Consider the following 12,808-nt stretch of genomic DNA (forward strand, 5'->3'; position numbering starts at 1 on the left):
ATTACACCACGTAACGTAACAGGAGGATCAGCTCCCTGCCTTGTTCCTTACTCAAGACACCATAAAAAGTCTGTAATCATACTGAATTCCCCCTTCCTCTGGGTAAATATTCATGCACAGCTTCCGAAAATGGGCTCCTTAGCCTTGAATAATTGTTAATTTGAATATAAAATGAGGCTTCCTCCCCCGCCTCCTCCGTAATGTTCAGCTGTCAGCATGATGCAGTAACAGCCGAGATTCACAAATGACTTTGATGGCATGCAGAAGCAGCCCCTGCTGTCTGTCTCCTGCTTGATTTTGGAGTCAAGTACAATGTAGTCCCACAGCCTGCAGGTGTCTCCCCCTGGAGAAGGCTGCATAGCTCCTCGGCATCATGTGTGTTACGCTAGCAGATGTTCAGTTGCTCTTCATGCTGCCTCTGAGGCAGACCTTCTCTGAGCCTTTCAGCACTCTTAGCCACAACACACACCACAATACAGCTACATTTCTGCTGGCTGCAGCTGCTCTTGTAACACACCAAGACGGGATTTCAAATAAAGAGGAAAATGGGAGGATGGCTGCAGCATTTCCTTCACTGTTTCAGCAACAGATTGGAAGAAGCCGAGAGTTTCTGTGACTGGAAAACCACATTCTGAATTGTGACGGGCTTTGAACTTCCAAGCCCCCAAACCCCACATTTGATTTCTTTTCTCTGCAGGAGGGGGCGGGTTACCATGAAGACAAACCGAAGATGCAGAGCCCTCCTAGCAGTGAGTCTGAACCTGATGGCTCTCCTCTTCTCCACCACAGCCTTTATCACAACCCACTGGTGTGAAGGGACTCAGAGGGTCCCCAAGCCAAACTGTGGGAAAGACAAGAAGACAAATTGCCTCAACTACAGTGGGAATGAGACGGCCAATGAGACAAACCAGAATGTGGTGCACTATAGCTGGGAGACGGGGGATGACCGCTTTCTCTTCCGGTATTTCCACACTGGGATCTGGTACTCCTGTGAGGAAAATATCAATGCTGCTGGTAAGTGGCAAGACTATTTCCTTTCAGCTTGCATTGTTTTCTATTTATTCAGCAGCTTAACGAATAATTAGAGGAGCTATTTGGAACTGTAAACTCTCGGCAGATGAAAGCCTGAGAATTTTAGCAATTCATTGTTCCAAACAGGACAGAGGGGAAACAACCTGTTCATAGCGAGGAGGAGACTTTGCTTGTTTGTCTGCTAATCAGGCAGTGAGGGTGTGCTGAGAGATCAGCTGAACCTCAGACAAATATGTGCTAGCAAGCCCTGGTCCTGCTGCTTGCTTGCTTCCAGAGGCCAGTCAGTGATTTCCTTTCATGAGTCACTCCACATATCATACAAAAGACAAGGTCTTGATAGTAGCTGCAGAGGTTCTGGGGTTCAGTTACCCAATCCCAAGCATCCCCTTAAATATCCTGAAAACACTGTCCTGGATTTCAGGGGGAGGGTGAAGCTCATGGTTCCACTCAGACAATAGTCCCAATCGTGTGTTTCTAGTAACACTTATTGTGACATGACCCTAGGTCATGTCACAAGCTAACCAAAGTCCAGCGGAGGAAATGCTGGTGAAAGCACAGGACTGAGTGACAGGAGATAGAATCATAGAATCATAGAATCATAGAATATCAGGGTTGGAAGGGACCCCAGAAGGTCATCTAGTCCAACCCCCTGCTCAAAGCAGGACCAAGTCCCAGTTAAATCATCCCAGCCAGGGCTTTGTCAAGCCTGACCTTAAAAACCTGTAAGGAAGGAGATTCTACCACCTCCCTAGGTAACGCATTCCAGTGTTTCACCACCCTCTTAGTGAAAAAGTTTTTCCTAATATCCAATCTAAACCTCCCCCATTGCAACTTGAGACCATTACTCCTCGTTCTGTCATCTGCTACCATTGAGAACAGTCTAGAGCCATCCTCTTTGGAACCCCCTTTCAGGTAGTTGAAAGCAGCTATCAAATCCCCCCTCATTCTTCTCTTCTGCAGACTAAACAATCCCAGCTCCCTCAGCCTCTCTTCATAAGTCATGTGCTCTAGACCCCTAATCATTTTTGTTGCCCTTCGCTGGACTCTTTCCAATTTATCCACATCCTTCTTGTAGTGTGGGGCCCAAAACTGGACACAGTACTCCAGATGAGGCCTCACCAGTGTCGAATAGAGGGGAACGATCACGTCCCTCGATCTGCTCGCTATGCCCCTACTTATACATCCCAAAATGCCATTGGCCTTCTTGGCAACAAGGGCACACTGCTGACTCATATCCAGCTTCTCGTCCACTGTCACCCCTAGGTCCTTTTCCGCAGAACTGCTGCCTAGCCATTCGGTCCCTAGTCTGTAGCGGTGCATTGGGTTCTTCCGTCCTAAGTGCAGGACCCTGCACTTATCCTTATTGAACCTCATCAGATTTCTTTTGGCCCAATCCTCCAATTTGTCTAGGTCCTTCTGTATCCTATCCCTCCCTTCCAGCGTATCTACCACTCCTCCCAGTTTAGTATCATCCGCAAATTTGCTGAGAGTGCAATCCACACCATCCTCCAGATCATTTATGAAGATATTGAACAAAACCGGCCCCAGGACCGACCCCTGGGGCACTCCACTTGACACCGGCTGCCAACTAGACATGGAGCCATTGATCACTACCCGTTGAGCCCGACAATCTAGCCAGCTTTCTACCCACCTTATAGTGCATTCATCCAGCCCATACTTCCTTAACTTGCTGACAAGAATGCTGTGGGAGACCGTGTCAAAAGCTTTGCTAAAGTCAAGAAACAATACATCCACTGCTTTCCCTTCATCCACAGAACCAGTAATCTCATCATAAAAGGCGATTAGATTAGTCAGGCATGACCTTTCCTTGGTGAATCCATGCTGACTGTTCCTGATCACTTTCCTCTCCTCTAAGTGCTTCAGGATTGATTCTTTGAGGACCTGCTCCATGATTTTTCCAGGGATAGTTTCCAGATAGTTTCCATTCCCAGCTTGGTCACTGACTCCTTGTGCCGCCTTGGGCAAAACACTTCACCAGTTTGTGCTTCAGTTTCTTTGACTGTAAAATGGGAGTAATGGTATTTTCCAACCTCACCTCACCTGGATGGAAGGTGTTATAGACAAGCAAACAGGGCTGGATGAAGGCACTATAGGCCCACGCCTATGGCCCTTGCTCCCCAAGCTGTGCAATGATGCCAGAATCTAAGCTTAAATTTTGAAAAATTGTTTTCTAGTCCATGTCTAGTCCTGATCACTTTCCTCTCCTCTAAGTGCTTCAGGATTGATTCTTTGAGGACCTGCTCCATGATTTTTCCAGGGATAGTTTCCAGATAGTTTCCATTCCCAGCTTGGTCACTGACTCCTTGTGCCGCCTTGGGCAAAACACTTCACCAGTTTGTGCTTCAGTTTCTTTGACTGTAAAATGGGAGTAATGGTATTTTCCAACCTCACCTCACCTGGATGGAAGGTGTTATAGACAAGCAAACAGGGCTGGATGAAGGCACTATAGGCCCACGCCTATGGCCCTTGCTCCCCAAGCTGTGCAATGATGCCAGAATCTAAGCTTAAATTTTGAAAAATTGTTTTCTAGTCCATGTGGTTGCAAAACAAAGCTTGAAAATGTGGCCCAGGTGTCCCCGAGGCAATGACGGCTGCAGTGAGCCTCCAGCAGAGGCAGGAGCAGCAGCCGCTACCGCCAGGGAGGAAGCTGCCTGGCCCTACACTCTCAATGAAAGCAGGTGTGTTGCTCCCATCACTTCTGGGAGAGATGGAGAGGCTACTGATTCAGCATCCTCTGGGGTGATGTCTGGGGGAACTGCAGGTAGGAGTGTGCCTAACCCCAGATCTCCTTAATCTAGCCCTGAGTGCAAAATGATGACTCAAAGCAAAATGGAAAAGGATTCGTCAGACCCGAAAGAGTAGAATTCCATACAGAGCTAAAGCAAGGATTCTTTGGGCAGGATTTAGGGTTTAGGGGCTGTAGTAAAACAGGTCAAATAGTCTATAAATTGGAGCTGTCTTGGCTGGGAGCTTGATTACATCACGAGGTCGGCACTATCCCAAAGCACTGGGTTGCTTGCTTACTGGATGGCCAGGACAGGACGTGTTGCTTTCTAAGGTGGTACTTTAAGAATTAGTAAACCACTAAAGCTCATTCAACAGAAGGGTAAACTTGGGCCATCTTGCTCAGGTGAGGGAAGGAATGTGCATGGAACTCCTGATTTGGGATCATCCTCTCAGACCTGCTTGGAGTGGAATGAAGGCAAATGCTGGATCATAAAAATGTACGGAAAAATAAAACTTTACGAAAAAAGGGCATTTTTCTCACTGATTTTGAAAGAAGAGCAGGACTTAGCCAGAGCCCGGTGGCACTCAGACCAGAACTAGGGCCAATCAAGCTCCTCTGAGTTTGTTGCAGGCTATTCCAGTTTTCCTAGCCAGGCTCAGTCCACTACTGTTTATACCCCAGATTTCCTGGGTATCTCTTCACCATGTGAATTCAGTCCAGTTTACACATTGAGGTAAGTCAGCAGTAGAAGGAAAGCCTGTATATGCCCTTCATTAAGAGCTGTGCTCAGGAGACAAAGCCATGCTGGAGTGGATAAGCTAAGGCTACCTCCACAGCCGTCAGGCACAGGACAGGCCTAGCGCAGCCTTGGGCACTAGGCTGGCCTGACCAACTTGAAAGTGCTCGACAGTAAGGCAGGCTCATTGTGTTCAGGGCCATGTACACACCAGCTTGTAACTGGAAGCATCTACGGGGGGGGAAGCGGGCGGGGGGGTACATGTTTACTTTGTGCTGCAGCTGTGAGAAGCACCATGCAGGGCAATCACAGGCTGTCTGCCTCTGAGTGCATTACCCAGAGCACAGCCCCCGGCTCCCCACCACAGCCCCAGCATTCCTTGCCACCTTCCCATGCTCCAAATAACCAGAGCACTGTCTATAACATGCTCCACACAGCCACAGGACTAACTAACTGCACAGGATGACTTAGGTGGTGTGTTGCAGTGCCTCACTTTTAGGGGCCCAGACTTCCTACACAATGCATAGGGAGAGCTAGGCACCTAGGAAAGGGACTCGCAAAAGCCAGAATGCTGAGCAGAGAGCGGGATAAGTTAGTCAATAGCAGATACCAAGCGGAGGGAGGTGGCCTAAGCTGTGCCCCTCAAAAGGACTGAGATGACCAAGTGCTGGCTGGAGGCTGGCACCTCTCTTCATTTGTGATTCTCAGCCATGAACCCTCCCTTGAATCAGGTGCCTAAGGCACTTCTTGCAAGAACGGCAGCAGCTGATGCCAAACTCTGCACAAAACAAGCGTGGGGGGCAGCTATCGCCCTTATAACACTTAGACTAGTGGTTTGAATGTGGGTGTCCCACCACTCTGGTGAGTCCCTGAACCTTTGGAGTAAAGAATCATCCTTACTCCCTCGCTCTCGGAACAAATGCAGATTTAATTATTTCATACCCAGTGGAACAGCTTCAACTGGAGAGATGGACAAACTCACACCAGACTGTCCCATAGACCAGGGTGAAGGCACTCATGTAAGGGCTAAGAACCCCAAGTTCAAACCCCTTCTTCATATCCTGCAGAGGGGGGAACTGCCAGGTGTGTCCAACGCTCTGTAACCACAGGGCCAGAACTAGTAAGGAAGGATGCCTTCGGTGTACTCACACACTCCATATAGCCACCACCCTGTTGATAGCACCCTCCATACAACCGTAGCACTGTTAATAACATACTCTGTATAGCCCACAAGGTTGTCAGTAGCAAACTCGGTATAATCACAGGGTGGTCAATAACACATTGTACAGCCCATATCTCTGTCAATAACACATTCCATGTAGCCACCGTCGAGTCAATAGCACACTCTGTAAAGTCACAGAACTGTTAATTAAATATTCCTTACAGCCCCGGTGCAGTCAATAGCACAGATCATACAGCCACAGTGTGGGCAATAACACAGGCTGTCACTTCCATCTCCTACACCTACCAACAAGCATAACCATGACACTTGTGCTGCTACAGCAAATTAAACTGTGGTGTGTGTTTAATTTTCTAGTTTTGTTTAAACAGGGTTGGTTCCCTTAGTGGGTTTAGGCTGGGCTGGGTTGGAGGCTCCAACGCTACCCTCATACACGTCATGGCCCTAGGGACACAAGACATTCCTTTCCCGGCTTGCCCTGGAGATTTGATCTCTTCCTTTCCGTTGGGAACCAATTGTGGTGGTGGCGTAAAGAGCCACAGGGGAGGGCAGCACATTGCTGCAAGATAGTAGCAGTGTCAATCGGGGTTAATTTTGTCAACTTGCGAAGATGCCAGTTAGATTTTAAAGCTGAAATCTGACAAACCAGATTTGCCAAATTAATATGTGTTGTATTGGAATGGAATTTAAGGATTAACCCTTTTTATTGAGTCTAGGAAGCATTAATTTACTAATTCTAAAGTGAAGTTTTTTTCAGGTCTACTTCTAGCTCAGACAGTGTTTCTCAAATCAGTACACTTGGTATTCTTAACCAATCCACAGTTTATTAATTTACCCGGAACCACATCCATATGCCATAAACAGTTCTTCAATCAGCTGTAGACACAATCAATTTTCTAGGTCTGTACTGAACACAAAAACACAGTCTTGGAAGCGATTGTCATAGACTAGGGTCAAGGGTCAGCAGTTATGCCAAGGAACAAAGCAAACTACCAAGATTTCTTATTACATATGAGATCAATAATAATCACTTTGTCAGCATTTCTAATACATTTTTTACACTAGAGGTCCCTCACTAATGTGCACGGATGTCTTAAGGCACTTCTAAGAGTATGGTCCCTGCTATTTGAATGGTATGGACTAAAAGGAACAAGTTTAAAATATCAAAAGCAATTGATTATAGTTACTGTAATAAATTTCTCTTAGGCCAATTTGCTGGACATACAAAGTAGAAGTGCTAATAGCATTAGTTAAAATCCAGAATATGATTATTTGAGGTCTCTCTAAAGAGTGCAGACTCAACAAACTAACCCTCAGTTATTTATCTTACAGAATAGAAGGAGAAATACAATCTTTGAAATTTAATCTCACCACTTCTTACCCCGTTAAGCATGAAATAGGGGAGAATCCTTTCCTCATGGCTGATCCAAACATCATTCTCCTGTCTGGATTTTGCAGCTTATTTGTGGGTTCAGTCATCCCTGCTCCATCCTGTGATTCTGGCCTAGGGGAGAGGCTGTCTTCAGGGGTTCAGCAAGCTCTAGGGTCCCACAAGATGATCCAAGTTGAGATACTGTTTCAGGGTCCATTGGAGGAAGGCAATCCCCTTATTTTGTATTGGACACTGGCCAGTTAGGTATTCAGATTTTAGCTCTCTCAGTTTCTCTGAAACTTCCCTTGGTATTCAGTAGAGGGTGTTGGTATATAACACATTCTTTCAGTACTTTCCTTATTGTAGGATTTTTATATTGGATTCATTTCAAGGATTGTATTTTAATATTAGCCAGGACTATTAATTGGAATTCCCCAAGCTATACCCTCAGTGGGTGCTTAGACCATTCCTTTTCCCTTCTTGTGCCATGCAATCCCTGTCACTTCTAGAGTGCAACAATTTACGAAGAAAACAAACAACATCCTTTATAGTTCCTCTAACCCTAGTGGGCAGAGTCTTTACATTCTTTTCACTTCACATCTTCTGGGGCTTATCATGAGATTGGAGACTTTATACTGTCAGAATAAGACAGGTTAGTCACAGAGAGATGTGCGTCTGAGTCATAAGGCAAACAAATGCATAGCTTGAGGTGAAGGCAATGTGGATTGGGTTTCTTGCAGGAACAGGTCGTTTGTTCCAGTTGACCTTCAGTTTTCTGGGTCTCATAACTAGTTATTTCTAGAGGGTTTAAACTTACGTTTGTACACACATCACTGGTTCGTAATACTTTGTAGCAAGCCAGTAGAATGGGAATTATGTCCTCATGCAAATTATGGGAGGTTCCCTTTAACAGTAACTTGAAGACTTTGTTAACCATTGGAGCTTTCCTTCCCTGGTAATTGTGTATTTTACTTTAGCTTAATTAATGCTCCCCAGATAAGCTGTCCCACCTGTTGGGACAGGCTTATTGACGCTCATAGTCTTTAGCTCCAAGAGGAAGATAAAGGTTTGTGCCAATTCCCTTTATCCATTTTTTTGTGTGTGAGAATTTGTCTGGCCCTCTTCTCACAGAATTTGTCTTCCATTATAAAATATTCTGTTAATAGTTTTTTTTCCCAGCAATCTACAGTAGGAATCATTGCCTGAGTCCACAAATTAAAGAACGGTTATTTTGTTTTGTTGTTTGCTATACAGAGCAAGAATACGAGTAACTTCCTCATTTCCGACTTGAATCTTTTTTTAACAGGCCAACTCCCTTATCTTTAAGGCCGGTTTGAGTCCTATCTCTCGTATATTTTAAAATTTCTTTCAGAGTGGTTTTCCAAAAATGTATTACACATGATATGGGAATGCTGAATTGTATGAAAAAGGGCCTGGCTGTTTTGCATTTCAAACTGTTATGTTTTATATAGGAATGGAGAAACATGCTGTAAACTAAATAGTACTGACCTTGCACTATTTGGTTAGTAGCATAAGTGTGATTGGTGGTAATCTTAATTAACAGATAATTAACTGGGCTGAGTAAGAACTACAGCTGTTAACATATTTTCAAGGTATATGTTAATGGCTATATACACCTTACAATGGTGTGGGATGCAACAGGAAATCATACATCTTTCTGGGGGGAAGAAGAGAGACTATTTAGGTTTGGGGTGTATCCCTGTCCCCCTCATTTCTCCTGCTCACATGCACTGACTTTTGTGACTTTGGAAACAATTAAGCTCAGGGCTGGCAAAGAGGGGAAGAGGGGAACAATTGTACCAGGGCCCTGAGTTCAGGGGGCCCTCAAAACATCTGTAACTGGAGTGAAATGGGAAGATGTGGGTCATGTTTGCTGGGGCCCCACACTTTCCCATTTCTCTTAATGAGACTACCTAAGCTCTTAATTTCAAACTGGACTTTTTGAGAATTCAGACACTTGTGATGAAAATTTAACACTCCTCCTTAAACAAAACCTCTGGTGCAATCTTAACGTTGGTAAAGCTATAACTCCACCATAATTAGCATGACAGTTCTCTCTTTTATCTTGTTATAAGATGATATCAAGAGATCTTGGGTAACATGATCCAAATTTGTACCCTACCACGGTCATCTGATACAGGGCCCTGGAAAATCTGCTCCATGACGGAGAGAGCTGCTGTCGTACTAGCAGCTCTCTCTGAAACATCGTGTTGTCTGTCTCCTGTGGAGAAACCTTCTCATTGTGTCAGCTGCACTCCTTGGCCTGTCGTCATATGGAATCTTAGGTGGCGTGGTGGCAATGTGCTGGGTAATTTTCACTCCATGCATCTGAAGAAGTGGTTTTTTTACCCACGAAAGCTTATGCCCAAATAATCTGTTAGTCTTTAAGGTGCCACCAGACTTCTTGTTGTTTTTGTGGATACAGACTAAAATGGCTACCGCCTGATACTTGACTGCTAGGATAGTGAACCTGACCTACTGTCATACCCTCAGTCAGAGTAACAGGCACATGCCCTGGCCCTGGGGTCTGGTTACAGTTACATTCAGTGGCTGGGGTCCCTCCATCATAAGAATGTCATGGATGCTCTCACAGTCACTCTCACAGTTCTAGTCCCCATCTCAGAGGGGAGCATATGTCAGACAAGCACGGTGCTGGTTCTGCATAGTCACAGGTGTGCTCATGTCTATCTAGGTCTATCTTCCCTCTTCCTGCTCCAGGCATAGGCAAAGATACGAGGCTAACCTATTGCACGGGACTCCACACCACATGACTCTATTAGAAATCTATAACTAGGAACAGTACTAGGTGGGCTTCTGAGGAAGTGTGAGTTTTTGGCACGTTTGAATTAGTCATGATCTGAGATCAATCTGCGGAGGAGTTTGCTCAGCAAAACGCTGTGTGAAAGATGCTTACAACAGGAGGGCTTCACTGTAGAAAAGGCAGTTGCCATGGCATGACTATCTGAGTCAGCACCGGCAGGATCTAGCATTCTCTGCTATACTGGCCGACCGGAGCACGTACAGCACGGCCTCCTGGCCCAGCTACCCACCATTTCAGCCAAAAAGATGCTTCAGCATATGTATAAAATATGGATTTTACCTTTGTAAAATCTGCTGTGGCTGCGAACTGTCCACACACATTCACAAAATAAACGTAGGTCAAGGAAATCCAAAGCTCTGTGCTGTAAGGAAGTGGGATGCTGCTAGAGTTGGCAGAAAAAAAGCAAATCATAAACAAAAGGGGCCGCAGAAATTCTGAGTTAAAGCAACCCCCAATGGGAGGGAGACTGTGAGCTGTCTCAGGAGAGAAAATAACTGTGTTATTAAATCAGAAGTAAAAAAGCCTGCAACTGCTTGTGAATGGACAGAAGCTAAAAATGGCAGCTGATGTTGGGCGTGAAAACAATTGTATTAGTTGTACCTTTTTTTAACAAACTATTTTGAAATATGTTATTAGTAGGGTTGGTTTGGAATGTTCCATCAGAATGATTTTTCCAGTGAAAAGTGCAGTTTCTGCGAAATGCAGCTTTCTGTTGGGAAAAATCAGAATGAAATATTTCAGTATTTCAGCTAGAATCAGTTAAACAAAATTAAACTTCATTATCCTACTGTGTGGCGTATTGTCTTATGGGTAAGGCGACCAGACAGCAAGTGTGAAAAATCGGGACTGAGGGTGGTGGTGGGGGGGTAATAGGTGCCTATTTAAGAAAAAGCCCTGCATATGAAATCGGGACACCTGGTCACCCTACTTATGTGTGGTGTATTTCCAGCCCCCATTCTCTCTTATGGGCTAGGCTCCAGAGGGACTACATCTCTGATAAGGCAATGCACTGATTTCACTGCGACCAAGTTGAGTGGTGCATAATGGGGGTATGCTCCCCATACGAGCCCAGCAAGTGCTGAGTTAGGCCAGATGGGCCCAATCAGCTAATTAGGCTGCAAGCAGGGGAGATTTAGGCTGGAGACAGCTAATTAAGGACAGGCTCACCTGTGCAAGAACAGGCATGGCCGGTATAAACCCAGGTAGCTGCTCCCAGGGAGTAGGGCTGCTGCTGGGAAAGGCTGTAGTCACTCCCTGAGTGGAGGGAGTTGGAGGCTTGCAAAACCAGAGAGGGGGCAAACCAGACATGTAGGAAAAAGCCCAGGGATACAGTAAGAGGTAGGACTACACAGGGACTGTGGCTGCTTGTTATAGGGTCCCTGGGTTGGAACCCATTATAAAGAGGGGGCCTGAGTTCCCCTACCAGCCATTGGGCAGTGGCTGGGGTATTGGAGGTGCCAGACAGACAACAGGTCTGAAAAGTCTGTGAATTCCCTGGAAGGGGAGGACTTTAATGACCTGGCTGGAGAGCCAAGCCCCAGAGAGGAAGATACAGACCCAGGAGTGATCATGGTGGCAGAGTGAGACAAGATTGGGGGGGACAACGCTGGAGGGGGAGCGCAAGCTGGCAGAGCTAACACTAAGGATGGTCAGCAGGAGGTGCCACGCACAGTGAGTGGACCCTGTGACAGGCTATATATGAGCTGGGGTGCATTGTGGAGCTGTAGTCCAGTCTGGGGGCCTGGCCCTTTGGGTAGAATGGTGATATCAGGCTCTCCCATAAGAAAATACAGTTTAATGTTGAAATGACTCCATATGAAGCATTTTAGGTTATTCTGACAAACTGAAAGGAATGTCAAATTGTTTTGTTGTTTGGATCAAAAATATCTAAAGGAAATGTTTCAGCATTCCCAAATCAAATTTCCATTCCACAGAAAACTTCAAAATATTGCAGTGTCAGAATTTCCTGCAGGATGGAAATTCTGCATTCACGCAGCTCTAATTATTACCTAGAAAAAAACAATTGTTTTGCATTTGCTCAGACAACACCAAGTTATTGTATGAGCTGTCTCAAAGCCCAGTTTCACTGGAAAATGTACAAGGTGGGATTTTTCTGAAGCACTCAGTGTTGGGCTAATTCTGTTCCCATTGAAACTAATGGGAATTTTATCATTGACTTCAATGGGATCAGAGTTAGGCCAACACTGAGTTTCTGCAAATCCCACCCATAGTTTATGGGATGACATGTATATACTATTGAAGAGAGTACTGAAGCCTGTCCAGTCAAGGAACCAGCTTTGAATTACATAGCTTCTCCAGTGGGGAGAGAGGGCAAATTAATAGTACATTCTAGAGCAGTGCTACTCAAAGTGGTGGTCCGCGGACAGGTGCCCGTCCACAAGCCATAGGCTGCCGGTCTGCGCGCACATTGGAAAAAAAATTGCAGGTCCCCCCCATCAGATAGCTGGAGAAGCACTGGACTAGAGAATGGTTGGAGAGACTTATTCGGGAATATGATTCTTTAGTCAGCCTTAAACAAAACTAACAGATATTGTCACAATGCTATGATAAAATGACAGCAAAGATTGTGACTTCCTCTATATGCTGTGATAGCTGCTGTGAATCAGGAATTGCATAAGTTCCTGTATCTACAACTGATAATATTTTCCAGGTTGTGCGGGGGCTCAAAGTTTTACTGTAAATACGACACTGGAGTGCATTATTCCCTGAATCCAGAAATCTGGCAACCTTTACTATGCCTTTTTCAGAGAGTCTCTAAAATTTCTTTTAGGCTTTCCAGTGCTCCTGAGGTTTCTCAACAGGCCAAGATTCAACAGTGTGTAGTTTATAAGGCATTTGGTAGGTGGATAAGTACACAATGTCGAGAGAGATGAAAG

At 45.3% G+C, this 12,808-nt stretch overlaps 1 protein-coding gene across 4 annotated transcripts in view; it reads left to right on the plus strand.

The window, feature by feature from the left end:
* The first annotated feature begins 241 nt into the window (after nucleotides 1–241).
* Nucleotides 242–12,808, plus strand: part of GSG1L (GSG1 like) — a 118,885-nt gene continuing 106,318 nt past the window's right edge. For all 4 annotated transcript variants that reach the window (XM_037911179.2, XM_043524280.1, XM_043524281.1 and 1 more), the window contains exon 1: nucleotides 242–1,014. In XM_037911179.2, coding sequence (XP_037767107.2) covers nucleotides 714–1,014 — 301 coding nt within the window. In that variant the 5' untranslated portion in view covers nucleotides 242–713. The remainder of the gene's footprint in view (nucleotides 1,015–12,808) is intronic.

This window comes from Chelonia mydas, chromosome 10 (genome assembly GCF_015237465.2).
Source record: "Chelonia mydas isolate rCheMyd1 chromosome 10, rCheMyd1.pri.v2, whole genome shotgun sequence".
Classification (NCBI taxonomy): domain Eukaryota; kingdom Metazoa; phylum Chordata; order Testudines; family Cheloniidae; genus Chelonia; species Chelonia mydas.